General features: G+C 45.0%; 1 protein-coding gene across 2 annotated transcripts in view; it reads left to right on the forward strand.

Annotated features, from left to right (window-relative positions):
* The window catches only part of vps13d (vacuolar protein sorting 13 homolog D), an 81,563-nt gene that overhangs the window by 65,977 nt on the left and 1,366 nt on the right, over positions 1–14,220 (forward strand). For both annotated transcript variants that reach the window (XM_041856098.2, XM_041856099.2), the window contains 5 exons: positions 4,416–4,583; positions 8,470–8,602; positions 8,842–9,037; positions 12,936–13,067; positions 13,864–14,104. In XM_041856098.2, the coding sequence (XP_041712032.2) occupies positions 4,416–4,583; positions 8,470–8,602; positions 8,842–9,037; positions 12,936–13,067; positions 13,864–14,104 (870 nt within the window). The remainder of the gene's footprint in view (positions 1–4,415; positions 4,584–8,469; positions 8,603–8,841; positions 9,038–12,935; positions 13,068–13,863; positions 14,105–14,220) is intronic.

Genomic DNA, 14,220 nt, shown 5'->3' on the forward strand with positions numbered 1-14,220 from the left:
GAAATGAATAATACATTTCAGATATTTTATTCAAATTTGTACTGCTCAGATGTGACCTACAATCGCTTTCTAAACCCTTTACAGCTCCCATGCCTTTTCTTGGATGCCTGGCACTCATTAGATGCCCCTATAACACTGTCAGAGCAACAAAGAATATGAATAAATGTACAGTGCATTCGGAAAGTGTTCAGATCCCTTCCCTTTTCCACAATTTGGTACGTTAGTCTTATTCAAAAATTTATTAAATAATCAACACACAATACCCCATAATGACTAAGCGAAAACAGGTTTTTTGAAATGTTAGCAAATGTATTACAAATAAAAAACATAAATACTTTATTTACATAAGTATTCAGACCCTTTGCTATGAGACTCTAAATTGAGCTCAGGTGCATCCTGTTTCCATTGATCATCCTTAAGAGGAGTCCACCTGTGGTAAATTCAATTGATTGGACATGATTTGGAAAGGCACACCTGTCCATATAAGGTCCCACAGTTGTCAGAGCAAAAACCAAGCCATGAGGTCGAAGGAATTGTCTGTAGAGCTCCGAGACAGGATTGTTTCGAGGCACAGATCTGGGGAAGGGTACCAAAAAATGTCTGCAGCATTGAAGGTCCCCAAGAACACAGTGGCCATCATTCTTAAATGGAAGAAGTTTGGAACCACCCAGACTCTTCCTAGAGCTGGCCGCCCGGCCAAACTGAGCAATCAGGTAAGAAGGGCCTTGGTCAGGGAGGTGACCAAGAATCCGATGGTCACTCTGACAGAGCTCCATAGTTCCTCTGTGGAGATGGGAGAACCTTCCAGAAGGACAACCATTTCTGCAGCACTCCACCAATCAGGCCTTTATGGTAGAGGGGCCAGATGGAAGCCAGTCCTCAGTAAAAGGCACGACAGCCTACTTCGAGTTTGCCAAAATGCACCTAAAGGACTCTCAGACCATGAGAAACAAGATTCTCTGGTCTGATGAAATCAAGATTGAACTATTTGGCCTGAATGCCAAGCGTCACGTCTGAAGGAAACCTGGCACCATCCCTACGGGGAAGCATGGGGTTGGCAGCATCATGCTGTGGGGATGTTTTTCAGCGGCAGGGACTGGGAGACTAGTTAGGATCAAGGGAAAGATGAACGGAGCAAAGTACAGAGAGGTCCTTGATGAAAACCTGCTCCAGAGTGCTCAGGACCTCAGACTGGGGCCAAGGTTCACTTTCCAACAGGACAACGACCCTAAGTACACAGCGAAGACAACACAGGAGTGGCTTCGGGACAAGTCTCTGAATGTCCTTGAGTGGCCCAGCCAGAGCCCGGACTTGAACCCGATCGAACATCTCTGGAGAGACCTGAAAATAGCTGTGCAGCAACGCTCCCCATCCAACCTGACAGAGCTTGAGAGGATCTGCAGAGAAGAATGGGAGAAACTCCCCAAATACAGGTGTGCCAAGCTTGTAGCGTCATATCCAAGAAGACTCGAGGCTGTAATCGCTGCCAATGGTCCTTCAACAAAGTACTGAGTAAACGGTCTGAATACTTATGTAAAGGTAATATTTCTGTTTTTTGCAAAGAAATTTGAAAAAAGCTGTTTTTGCTTTGACATTATGGGGTATTGTGTGTAGATTGAGGGGGGGGGAACAATTTAATCAATTTTAAAATAAGGCTGTAACGTAACAAAATGTGGAAAAAGTCAAGGGGTCTGAATACTTTCAGAATGCACTGTACATCTCCGGGGCTGGATGGCATACCACCAACATTTTACATCACATTCTGGAACGAATTAGGTCCACTCTTATTAGATGTGATTCACTTCTGTGACCAACGAACAGTTCATTTCCCAAAAATGATAATATTGCCATTATTTCACTGCTTTTAAAGGACAGAGACAATTCTTAAATGTTCTAGCTATCACCCCCTATCTCTGCTAAATGCAGACATTAAACTTTACGCCAAAGTGTTGGCATCTCGCCTGGAACCCTTTATGACCACTCTAGTTCATAACGACCAAACATGTTTTATAAAAGTACGCCTCGTGGCTGATAATATTTGCCGCCTCCTATATCATCGAAGCATCAGATAGTGCTGAGTCTCATAATGCAGTTCTCTCACTTGATGCAGAAAAGGCTTTTGATCGCCTAGAATGCCATTATCATTAAGTGTTACACTACATGGGTATCGGGGATTATTTTATATCAATGATCCAAACCCTTATGCCAACCCATCTGCAATGGTTCTAACTGGAAACATCTGCTCCTGTCAGTTCTCCTGTCAGTTCTCTCCAGGGCTGTCCTCTTTCTTTGTTGTTATTTGTCTTATCGGTTGAACGCATAGCCCAGACAGCACGCCAGTCAGTCTGCCATGATCCTATCATAATCTATAGCACCAAACATCACTTATCGCTAAATGCTGATGACATTGTTATTCTTCCATAATGTTCCTCAGTCTCTTCCCCACCTCTTAGATATTTTCAGTTCTTTAAGCAAAATTGCAGGATACAAGATCAATTGGGGAAAGTCATTACTACCACTAAACTATAGACCAGAGTCGTCTATTCCTTTAAATAACCCAGTGGTCCACAATTTTAGATATCTGGGTGTCCAAAAGAGTCAATATTTTCAGTGTTGACCCTTCTTTTTCAAGACCTCTGCAATCTGCCCTGGAATGCTGTCAATTAACTTATGGGCCACATCCTGACTGATGGCAGCCCATTCTTGCATAATCAATGCTTGGAGTTTGTCAGAATTTGTGGGGTTTTATTTGTCCACCCGCCTCTTGAGGATCGACCACAAGTTCTCAATGGGATTAAGGTCTGGGGAGTTTCCTGACCATGTGAACCCAAAGTTTCGATGTTTCGTTCCCCGAGCCACTTAGTTATCACTTTTGCCTCATGGCAAGGTGCTCCATCATGCTGGAAAAGGCATTGGTCGTCACCAAACTTTTCTTGGATGGTTGGGAGAAGTTGCTCTCAGAGGATGTGTTGGTACCATTCTTTATTCATGGCTGTGTTCTTAGGCAAAATTGTGAGTGAGCCCACTCCCTTGGCTGAGAAGCAACCCCACACATGAATGGTCTCAGGATGCTTTACTGTTGGCATGACACAGGACTGATGGTAGCGCTCACCTTGTCTTCTCTGGACAAGGTGTTTTCCGGATGCCCCAAACAATCGGAATGGGGATTCATCAGAGAAAATGACTTTACCCCAGTCCTCAGCAGTCCAATCCCTGTACCTTTTGCAGAATATCAGTCTGTCCCTGATGTTTTTCCTGGAGAGAAGTGGCTTCTTTGCTGCCCTTCTTGACACCAGGCCATCCTCCAAAAGTATTCGCCTCACTGTGCGTGCAGATGCACCTGCCTGCTGCCATTCCTGAGCAAGCTCTGCACTGGTGGTGCCCCAATCCCGCAGCTGAATCAACTTTAGGAGACGGTCCTGGCGCTTTCTGGACTTTCTTGGGCGCCCTGATGCCTTCTTCACAACAATTGAACCTCTCTCCTTGAAGTTCTTGATGATCCGATAAATGGTTGATTTAGGTGCAATCTTACTAGCAGCAATATCATTGCCTGTGAAGCCCTTTTTGTGCAAAGCAATGATGATGGCACGTGTTTCCTTGCAGGTAACCATGGTTAACAGAGGAAGAACAATGATTTAAAGCACCACCCTCCTTTTTAAAGCTTCCCGTCTGTTATTCTAACTCAATCAACGAAGCTTAGCCTTTATCCCTTTCATAAGTTACTGCTTAGAAAAAGAGGTCTCGTCTCTGAAATGTATTCCCTTCTAGTAAAGACTTAATCCAAGCCACTTTCAATTGACAGATTGTGGAATAAAGATCTACAATCATTCAACAATGTTCTCAATTGGCAAACAATATAGCTCTAGCTTCCAGAAATCCGAATCACCAAATTATTCACTTTAATTTTGTTCACAGAACTTATTTTACTCCCCGGAAATTATATCAAATCAATGCCCAACCATCACATAATTGTACTCTCTGCTCTAATGACACTCATGGCACCTTCGTCCATATGATGTGGGAATGCCAAAGGGTAAAATAATTCTGGAATATGATCTGCCCTGTGCTCTCCGTTTTAATATATAAAAACAATCCCATGTTTACCATCTGTTCTACTACTTAATGACAGCTCAAAAGTAGAGCTCTCTATTAAACAGAGATGCCTTTGGTGAGTCAACATAAAAAAATGTATCCCCCTCAAAAAAAGAAGGGTCTTTGCAAGTGTTATCCACACGGATTGTTTTAAATCAAACTTTTTTTTTGTGTCTGGTCAATGCTTCACTTCAAACTTCCATTCAAGCCCTGGCCACTGGTCACATTGAGGTAACCAATCAGGTACTGCTGCATCTCACAGCCGATCAGGTTTTGTTGCTGTTGCATCTCACTGCCAATCCCATTGTTGTGTTCCTCTTCAGGAGCTGATTAGCCAAGCGGCTCAGATCCTCGGCTCGGTGGACTTCCTGGGTAACCCCATGGGACTGCTCAACGATGTCACCGAGGGCGTCTCCGAGCTCATCAAGTATGGCAATGTGGGCGGGCTCATCCGCAACGTCACCCACGGCGTGTCCAACTCCGCCGCCAAGGTATCGTTGTTGGGGTTTACCTTCCTGTTTACTTGTGCTCTGTGTTGATGTTGATTGTGTTTAACTTTGCATTATGAAATTACAGTAGGTGTCCCAGTTTCAAGACTACTACGCTGAAATGAGGCAAGGCCAAGGTCTCCTCTCCATTGACTTGACACACACACACACACACACAGGTTGTTCTGTGCACTGAGGCTTTTCTATCACTTTCCATGAAAATTGGCCTCTGCTTGCTTTGATGGATCAGTGTGTGTGTCAGCTCTGTCACTAAATGTTATGTGGCTTCCAGGAAAGGAGATGGAACAGCACAGAAAGCTCAGGAGCATTGCAGTTGTATAACGACCTAACCTTAGGGCTGACCAACTCTTAGCTTGGCATTGCAAACATCTTTAATAACAAATTTAAAAAGCTTGTTGTGTTGTTATATTTAATGGCTACTCTTAGGGAATACATAGAGTATATGTCGATTTTATAGCAGGTCTGTATATGTTCTATTTTCTTGATCAGTAACCTTCCAAGGACCAGTGTAATGCCCCAACACTTAGGCCATTCTGTCCCTGGACAGTAATCGGGTAATCTACAGTACAATGAGACGTGTCCTGTTCCAAGCTAAAGGACCCATTCTGGTTTTGGAACGTTTTCAGTCCAGAACCCAGGCATTTAGCCCCACAGTCCTCCTCTCTCCCCTATCCTCAGCCAGCTCTCAGCAGGCCTCTGGAAGAGACAGACAGGCCCCCACACTCCCCCTGCCAAACTATGTCAGCCAGCTTAGTGTCAGTCAGCTCTCTCTCTCTTTCTGTTTCTCTCTCTCTCCCCCCTCTCTTTCTGTGCTCTAGCTCTCTCTCATTCCCTCCCTCCCACTCTCTCTGTGCTCTCTTTGTCCCTTCTCACTGCATGGCAATTTACTCATATTTGTGCTGCGGCATTGATGTCATGTAGGCATTCAGATAGCCAGTAGGCCCGGTCACACAGCCCCTGTCTTAGCTCTTGACCAGCGCATGTCCCCAGGCCCCCACACACCACACACACCAATCGCGTCCTGCGCCAGATTTCAGCTCTGCTCTGCAACTGTAACTTGCTGTTGCTTATAGCAAATGGAATCACTGGGTCTGTCTACGCTTGGGAACACACACATTGAGGTTGTGAGATCCTGGGCACCAACTTTTCCTATTGAGGCTGAGGCTAATCCATAATCCTAGTTTAATGCAGCGCTGCTCCTGTTGACTGGTTGAAATCTTTGTATCTGCGAGCCTAAAGATTGATAAATGTTTTGTCTCAGCTCTGTCAAGGCAGTGTCCTGCAACGTTTGCTCTCCTGAAAATGAAGGATGACTTCTTCTCCTCCACTGACTTGACATACTCATCCCTCTCTGAAGAAAAACGAAATGTCATCATTGGTTTACTTTATTGTTTTTCTTTCTTCCAATCAAAGGTTTTTCCCCTTGTTAACAATCGCTTTGTTTGCTGAACATAAACAAAATAGGAGGAGCGCACGCACGCACGCCCGCTCGCACACACACACACACACACACACACACACACACACACACACACACACACACACACACACAGGGGTTTCAAACTTCTAATAAAAATGTATTGCCAAGACGTGTGCCTCATAAAAATTCCATGCCACAGTATTCAATGGAAAAAAGTTCATCTCAAAATGGTATTTAAGTGTCTTGATGAAATTAATTACCTTTTAAATGAGTTAATAACAATCAGCTCAGGAAGTATGGTGTCAAAAATAAGCAAAACACTAGTTTAGTCACTTAACCATGTTAAACCAGTCATCTAATTATGCATAATTTCTCACTTGTAGGCATCTACAGCCATGAACCATTGGCCTAACTGCTTCTGCATTTCCACTTGATGGTTGTTATGCTTACTTTATGGATGTTATTTTTCTATTTTTTATGGGTTGGTCTGCTCAACTCATTCCCTGGCCCGGGTAGCAGACCTGCTACTAAAAACTATTGCTATATAGACCTATTTGACCTGTTCCACATACATAGCTAGCCTACATTGAGGACATTCTTGCAGGTTTTATTGAGACTTCAAAATTATTGATAGGAAAATGGCAGAAAGGTGCGAATAGAACTTGGTCAAAAAATGTTGGTGTGCACGTGCTTATGTTAGTGCGTGTGTCATCTTGCTGCTGGTCACCTACACACCACATGTAAAACAACACTGAATAGTTTCCTTGTTCCTTGCTGGGTTTAGTTTCACCTGGTGCACCTCCACCCCTGTAATGACTGACACTCCATGTAATCTCTGAGATCCCTTAAACCTTCCTTGATCACCCCTCACCAACGTTAATACACCTGACGGGCCCCATTTTCGCATTGTGTGTGTCCTTCTGCATAGAAAGGGGGGGAAGCGTTGTAAACTTAAAAGCATCTTTATCTCCCCCTCACTCCCCTGGGACACAGGTCTGGTAGTACATTGGTTTAGTTTGACAAAGAGAATAAAAGAGAAAATGAAGAAGGAGAGAGTTGGCGCTGGCCTTCCAATGAACTCTCCAGGGACTTTGCTTGGTGGGGTCATCCCAAGTTCAGGCCTGGCGCTGGCTGCAGAGCGCGGCGGAGGGCCGGGTGTGTTTACACAGAACCCAGCCTCCTCTGAGCCCCCCCCGTAACACAAACCCACTTCCAGCAAGCACCTGGCTGGAAAGAGACAGGTCAGCGCTGGGGAAAGATGGGGGTGGGAAGGCACTTCACTCCAGCAGACAAATGACTCGCTGATATATTGGCCAGATGGATGAGGCAGGCGACGTGTAAAATCAGTTATCTCTCCTCTGTCAGTCATCGTCGTCGTCCCCCCTTGTCTCTCTAGTTCAGCTGTGGGGATGAGAACCAGCTACTGTAGAACCTTTTCACTCAGTGAGGTTGTGAGCTCTGGATATGTGACACGCATTTATTGTGTTTTAATATGGCCATTCAACAGCAGCACATCCCTGGAATCACTGATAAACGGTGTCTTTTAGTCGTTAGAAATTGGGCTTGGATTTGCCAGGGACCTCACAATATGATATCATCACAATATAATATCTATACTATATTTAGGTGCCGATATGTATTGCGATTGTATATGAATTGCGATTCAATACTGCGATTTTATTGCTATTTTATATATTGCTGACTATATCTGCTGCAGAGGGACAAGCGAGAGCAATGAGAACGTGTTGGCTCACTATTTAAAAAGAAGATGGAGAACAAGCTATAGAAAGAAATACCAGAGTTTTGGTGCAGGAACAGCCGACTAGCGCTAGCTAACGTTAACTAACAACATCAACAAATGATCGATACTTGGAGTCATACCATCTATATAATATTGTGATACTGTATCGATTTCTTCCCCCATCACTAGAAAGAAATGGACAACATTTTCAGTATGAGTTAGGGGGTTTTGTTAGATGGCTTAGACTTGAGTTAGTATCCTTTTATAAGTTTGAAAGAGAGAGAGACATCATGCCTGTGTGAATTGAAAGGTATTTGACTGGGACAAATGAGAGCCAGTCCATCATTCCACTGCAAGGCCTAGAGTGAGGGCTGCACTGGTCTAATGGTCCCTACCTAGTATGTGGGAGCAAAGAGCTGTACTGTGTGGTTGACCTGAATCAGATTAGACTGCAGTGAGCAAAGTAACATCTTTTTAATACCTTTTAAATAATGTATAAATATAGAGAAATGAAGGGGGGGCAAAACTGAGCCTTGAGGTACACCTTTTCTAAGACGTGATAAGTAGACGTGATGCTGCATTATTCAAGACTATTTCCAAATACTGCAATATACTGTGTGTAAAACATGCTTGAAATGAAGGGTTCTGCTGATATGGTGTGAAAAATACTGACCGAAGTGACACTCTCTCTCTCTCTGTCTTCTTAGTTTGCAGGGACTTTGTCGGATGGGTTGGGCAAGACCATGGACAATCGACATCAGAACGAACGAGAGTACATCCGTTACCATGGCGCCACCAGCGGAGAGCATCTGGTGGCTGGGATTCATGGATTGGCTCATGGTATGTACTATTACAGTAATACTGTAGTGCTACTAATAATACTGTAGTAATACCACTACTGACTGTAGTCCGTCTTTCACTTTCAATATGTGACTTGCATTTTATTAATCTAACATTATATAGATCCACTGGGTTCCATTGCACAGTGAGGACTATCAGGCCTTTTAATCTGTAATAGATCAGAATCCATTGTGCTGTTCGTGAGGAGTCTCACCTGGTTCTTATCTGGTGTTCCACAGGTATAATCGGAGGGTTGACCAGCGTCATCACGTCCACAGTGGAGGGGGTGAAGACTGAGGGAGGAGTCAGCGGCTTCTTCTCTGGCCTGGGGAAAGGCCTGGTTGGTACGGTAACCAAGCCGGTGGCCGGTGCGCTGGACTTTGCCTCGGAGACCGCACAGACGGTCCGAGACATGGCCAGCCTCAGTAACCACAGGTAAGTCCCTAAACCCGGAGAGACAACATGTCATAACACCAATTTTACAATGAGAATGACTCCTAAATGGCAACTTTCAAAGAAAAACGTTACATCCCTAGTGCTTCTCTCAATGGGAGTGGCATGTGTGGAAGATCGCTTCCACTTTTGATCAATTGTTACATTCAACATAGAAAGGGTTTGAATCTTAACGTAACTGTCCAGTGTAAATCTAACTATTAAAAGTTAATATTCTGTTAACCCATACCCAAATAATGTTGTTGACTCATCCTACAGTCGTATTTGTTGCCAAAGCATTAATTGGAGAAAACACTTCAAAAACCTCATCTCAAACATGTATCTCAAACAGACCGTTTAAGAAATGCTTGCTATTTCCTCAGAGGTTGATGTAGGATGATCTGGCCAGTCAACAGTCTACTCGCATTAATATTTTTTATGACTGGTATATGCCCACACCATTCCAACACAGAAAAGCTGCTTTTTAGCATACTTAAAGGTCCAATGCAGCCGTTTTTATCTCAATATCAAATAATTTCTGGGTAACAATTAAGTGCTTTACTGAGATTGTTTTCCAATAAAAATTCTATAAAAAAAAGCTAAGATAATTGCTTCTTAGCAAAGAGTAATTTATCAAGCAATAATTTTGTTAGGACTGTCTGGGTGTGGTCTGAGAGTGGGGAGGGGAAAACTGAAAACTAGCTGTTATTGGCAGAGAGGTTTGGAACTCTCTTTCTTATTGGTCTATTAACTAATTTACCAAAAACTCCATCCCACCTAAACAGGCTAAAATATAATTTTCACAATTTCACAGTATTATTCTAACCTCAGTGTAGAAATGTATATAAAACACAGGAAAATCTCGTTTTGACTGCACTGGGCATTAAATCTTTTTTTTTACTAACTATTTAACTCATGTTGTAATTAATTATAGGTCATATTTCATAGAAATCTGGAAACACTGTATAGTTACTTTAATATTGGTGCAGGGTCTCATGTATTTCAGAATTGTGTGTGATACTCACATACTCCTGTGTGTGCACGCCAACTTGACTAGGAAATGGTATGGTATGTGTGTGCTCGCATTTAAGGGGTTGATTAGAGAAGGTGTGCGCATGTACTTGGAACGCGAAGGGACCTGCAGATGAACTGTTTCTGCTGTATAAGCGAGGCCCTATTCAGGGAGGGGAGTGGAGGAAGCGGGAGGGGAGAGGAGGGGAGAGGAGTGGAGAGAAGGGGGGGATGAGGGAGGGGGCATCCGAAGCGTGCCTGCCACAGTGTGTCTACGAGTTCAGCCAGAGTTCAACCCAGAGAATGTGCCGGAATCATGGGTCACAGCGGACACTGATCACGCTATCACACCCACTCAATAACACACTCAAACAGGTAGAGACTAAACACACACATTTATGCTTTCACTCGCATACACACTTATACTCTCACATATCAACACACTCACATACTCACTCACACACACACTTGCTCCCCAACACTGTCATACCATCGCGTACAGAAGAAAAGCTGTAAAATGATTTAAGGGAATAATGGGGGGGTTATATAGAGTTCTTCCTACTGTGGATTGAGTTGCTCATCACAACCTTCTACACTGTGCATGCAGCCCTTTCCTTTTCCCTCTGTGTGACTGGCTCAGATCACATCTCCAGAAAAACACACACTAGGAAACAAACAAGTCAATGAGAAGCAGACGTTGTGGGATGGTTCGCACTCCCGTTGCTCTCCTGCCCTGCTCGTGAACTCTCCCTCCTGTCTTTCACACACACACACACACACACACACACACACACACACACACACACACCTTCCCTCAGTCCTGGCAACCCTCTAGAGCCAGCTCAATTACAATTCCCAAACAAAGGGGGAGAGACGCACTCCTCACACCCCTTCAGCACACTGTCAACCCAGTCCTAGGCGTTCCTTCACTACAGTACACTACACTGAGGAGAAGCAGAACATTAGACTAATGTTTTCAAAACCCGCTTATAAGAAAGATATACAGCACATTACTGTAAGTAATTGACCTAGGTAGCATTGTTGGCGATCTATTAGTTAGGTATAGTCATGGCATCAGATTTAGACGCTTATTCAATCTGTTGGTTTAAATGAATGAACCAAGGAGAAATCTACAGTATGCACAAAGCAAGTCCACCAACTCTTTCTATCCCAACTTAGAAAATGAGCATGACAACAGTGAAACCACAGGGCTGGAAAGTGAGAGGAGAGGAATGTTTTTATTTTGTCAACCCTGCATAAGAAATGCCAGACAGACATGCTAATGATGTGTCTCGCCACAAGCCATCTACACACTGGTACGGAATGTGTTTTAGCATGACCGCCATTCCACATCTCTAGGAGGATGGGGGTTATTCCACCAGCATGCCAAGATATTAACTTCTGTATAGTCTAGAGACACTCTATAATCTATATCTTCTTCTAACAAGGTATACCTCTCTGCAGTGCATGCCATGAAAACTTGAGCCAAATGCTGTTAGGTGTTCCCACACGGCTGTAGGGTCACATTTTGTAGGCTCCATAAGGTTTTCAAATGGAGGAACTACCACCTGAGCTTGTCCAATAGGAAAGGTCCTAAGTGACGACCTCTTATATTAATTTGGATCTGCAAATTCATTCGAGCCTTCCAGATGGCATAGTGGAGTTATTAGCATATTGCTTATGCAGTAACTACCCATCCAATCCACTCTGATCTACATGAAGTGCCTAGGGCCAGGGGCGATGTGGGAGATTGGGCAGTGCTGTCTCCTGGAGGAGAACAGCCGGAGCAGGGCAGTGCTGTCTCCTGGAGGAGAACGGCCGGAGCAGGGCAGTGCTGTCTCCTGGAGGAGAACGGCCGGAGCAGGGCAGTGTGTGTAAGCTGCTGACAGCAGTCTGTTCCTCCTCCAGGCAGGCCTCCAGAGCCTGACCCACAGATGAACCACTTAGCCAGGCTAGCGGGCCAGATCTGCCCTCTCGTCTCATCTCCAGAGCTGCCCACAAGGCTGGAACGCTTCTCCCTCTCCTTCTCGCATGTCACAGCTACACTGCCATTCTAGTCAACCTGGCTTGTCCTACGCTATTCACACTGATGTGGAGCTGTGGCTTCCCCCCCAATTTTTCACCCGTGGCTGACAACGGCCGGCGCCTCTCTCCGTCTCTTTGTCCACACACCCACTTACTTACTTACCTACCTACCCAGCCAGCCAGCCAAAGGAGCCCTCCTCATATACAGCCCCCTGGCTCCCGGCGCCCAGACTGCCCACACACTCCCATTCCACCACAGCAGCGGTTCCAGCTGCAGACAGCCTGGAACCTGTCTCTCCCCAAGAAAAGCAAACCCCCCCAGCCCAGCCAGGCAGAGCAGAGCAGCACAGTGCCGCCTTTGTGAATCCACCAGAGCCCATCGGGCCCTAATCAAAAGACCGCAGCCCGGGCAGATTCAAGCCAGATGTGGGAATTCCAGCCGGGCCCGGGCTGACTCTGGCAGTCAGGAATAAGAGGGGTAGGGGGTGAGATGGAGAGGGGGGGGTGGTGGTGTTGTCTGAAGGGGAAGTGAGACCTTAGCTCAAACCTGGGCCTGGCACTGGCAGGTTGGCACCAGGGCACTGTGACCTCTTCACCTCTCAACAGCCTCACAGGTCCTTTCCAGTCTGAATCAGTCTCAACCAGTGTTCTATATACCACCTTACGCACTGTGTTGAGCTGTCATGTTGACCTGCCATGTTGACACCGTATTTGGCACCTATTTAAAGCTGCTGTGCTAAGCTGTTATGTTGATGCTATGTATTTGGTAAAGCTGCTGTGCTGAGCTTTTGTTATATTGATGGTCTGTATTTGGCAGCTATACTGACTGCTGCTGCTGCTCTCTGTTTTCCATCCTGTGTTGCAGGTTGAGTGTGCTGCGGGTGAGGAAGCCACGCTGCTGTAAGGGACCCCAGGGCCTGCTGCCCCGCTTCTCCTCCACCCAGGCCGACGGACAGGAGCAGCTCTTCCACCTCACTGACAACATCCACTCTGAGTTGTGAGTCACACTCCTGTTCTGAGCTTCCAGAGTTAAACCACTATCTGGCCATTCACCCTTGTTTTGGTTGGGCAACAGTGTAAGAACACAGTGTAAGAACAGTGGCCACAGTGGGTGTAGACTTTTGCTCCAGCCCTGCTCTAACACACCTGATTCAACTCATCATAGACTTTCATTTACACCACAATGAGTTGGTGATGATCTGGAACAAAAGCCTGCTGAATATGTTAACTTATTTAAAAGGTTTGGAGAAATGCTATTGCATCACACGGAAAACTGTTTAGTTTAATATTGCATTGAATTTAAGTTTATGTTTATTAATACAGATTTAGTATCTCTAGAGTGAGAAAGAGACATGAAATCCCTAGATGGGTCACTAGCCTATCCTGTAGCCAGTCTCTCTGCTGGCCCTGAGAACATTTGTCACCTCAGAGGCTAATAAATCCAGAGAGGCAGCAGAACCCTGTCTCTAGCCATTGACCTCTGACCTTAGAGATGTTAACCAGACAATTACTCAGCTCAGCCTCTGGGCTGCCTGGCCCACACTTCACTGTTCCCATGGGACTGCTGCTCACACCATGTGTGTTAATGTTAGCATGTGTTGTGCAAAGCTTTTGTGTGTGTGAGAGTTTTAGGAAATGACACACATAGTGGTTACTTGAAAGCAAGTGCCTCCAGCTTTTTATTTTCGTCAGGGAATCAACTCCGATCTCTCTAGCTCACTCATTTTTGCCAAACAAGTCATGATTTCTAAATATTTATCTCTCTCTCCCTTACTCTCTCCCTCCCCACTTAGCTTCATTGCTGTGGAGCCCATAGACACCTACTGCGTGCTCATATCTTCCAAAGTGGTCTACTTCCTCAAGCCCGGGGAATTTGTGGACCGCGAGGCCATCTTCCTGGAGGTCAAGTATGATGACCTGTACCACTGCCTGGTCTCAAAGGACCATGGGAAGGTGTATGTACAGCTCACCAAGAAGGCAGAGAGCACCAGCAGTGGCGTAGCCATGCCAGGCCCTTCCCACCAGAAGCCTATGGTAAGACTTCCACAACCCTATAAGAACTATTCTGTAGTGTTAATGAATTAACTTCTTAATAATTGCATTTGTATTATTTCTTCATTTATTTAAGCAAAATCTTGCACATTTTAAAA

The sequence above is a fragment of the Coregonus clupeaformis genome, chromosome 30, assembly GCF_020615455.1.
Source record: "Coregonus clupeaformis isolate EN_2021a chromosome 30, ASM2061545v1, whole genome shotgun sequence".
Taxonomy (NCBI): Eukaryota; Metazoa; Chordata; class Actinopteri; order Salmoniformes; family Salmonidae; genus Coregonus; species Coregonus clupeaformis.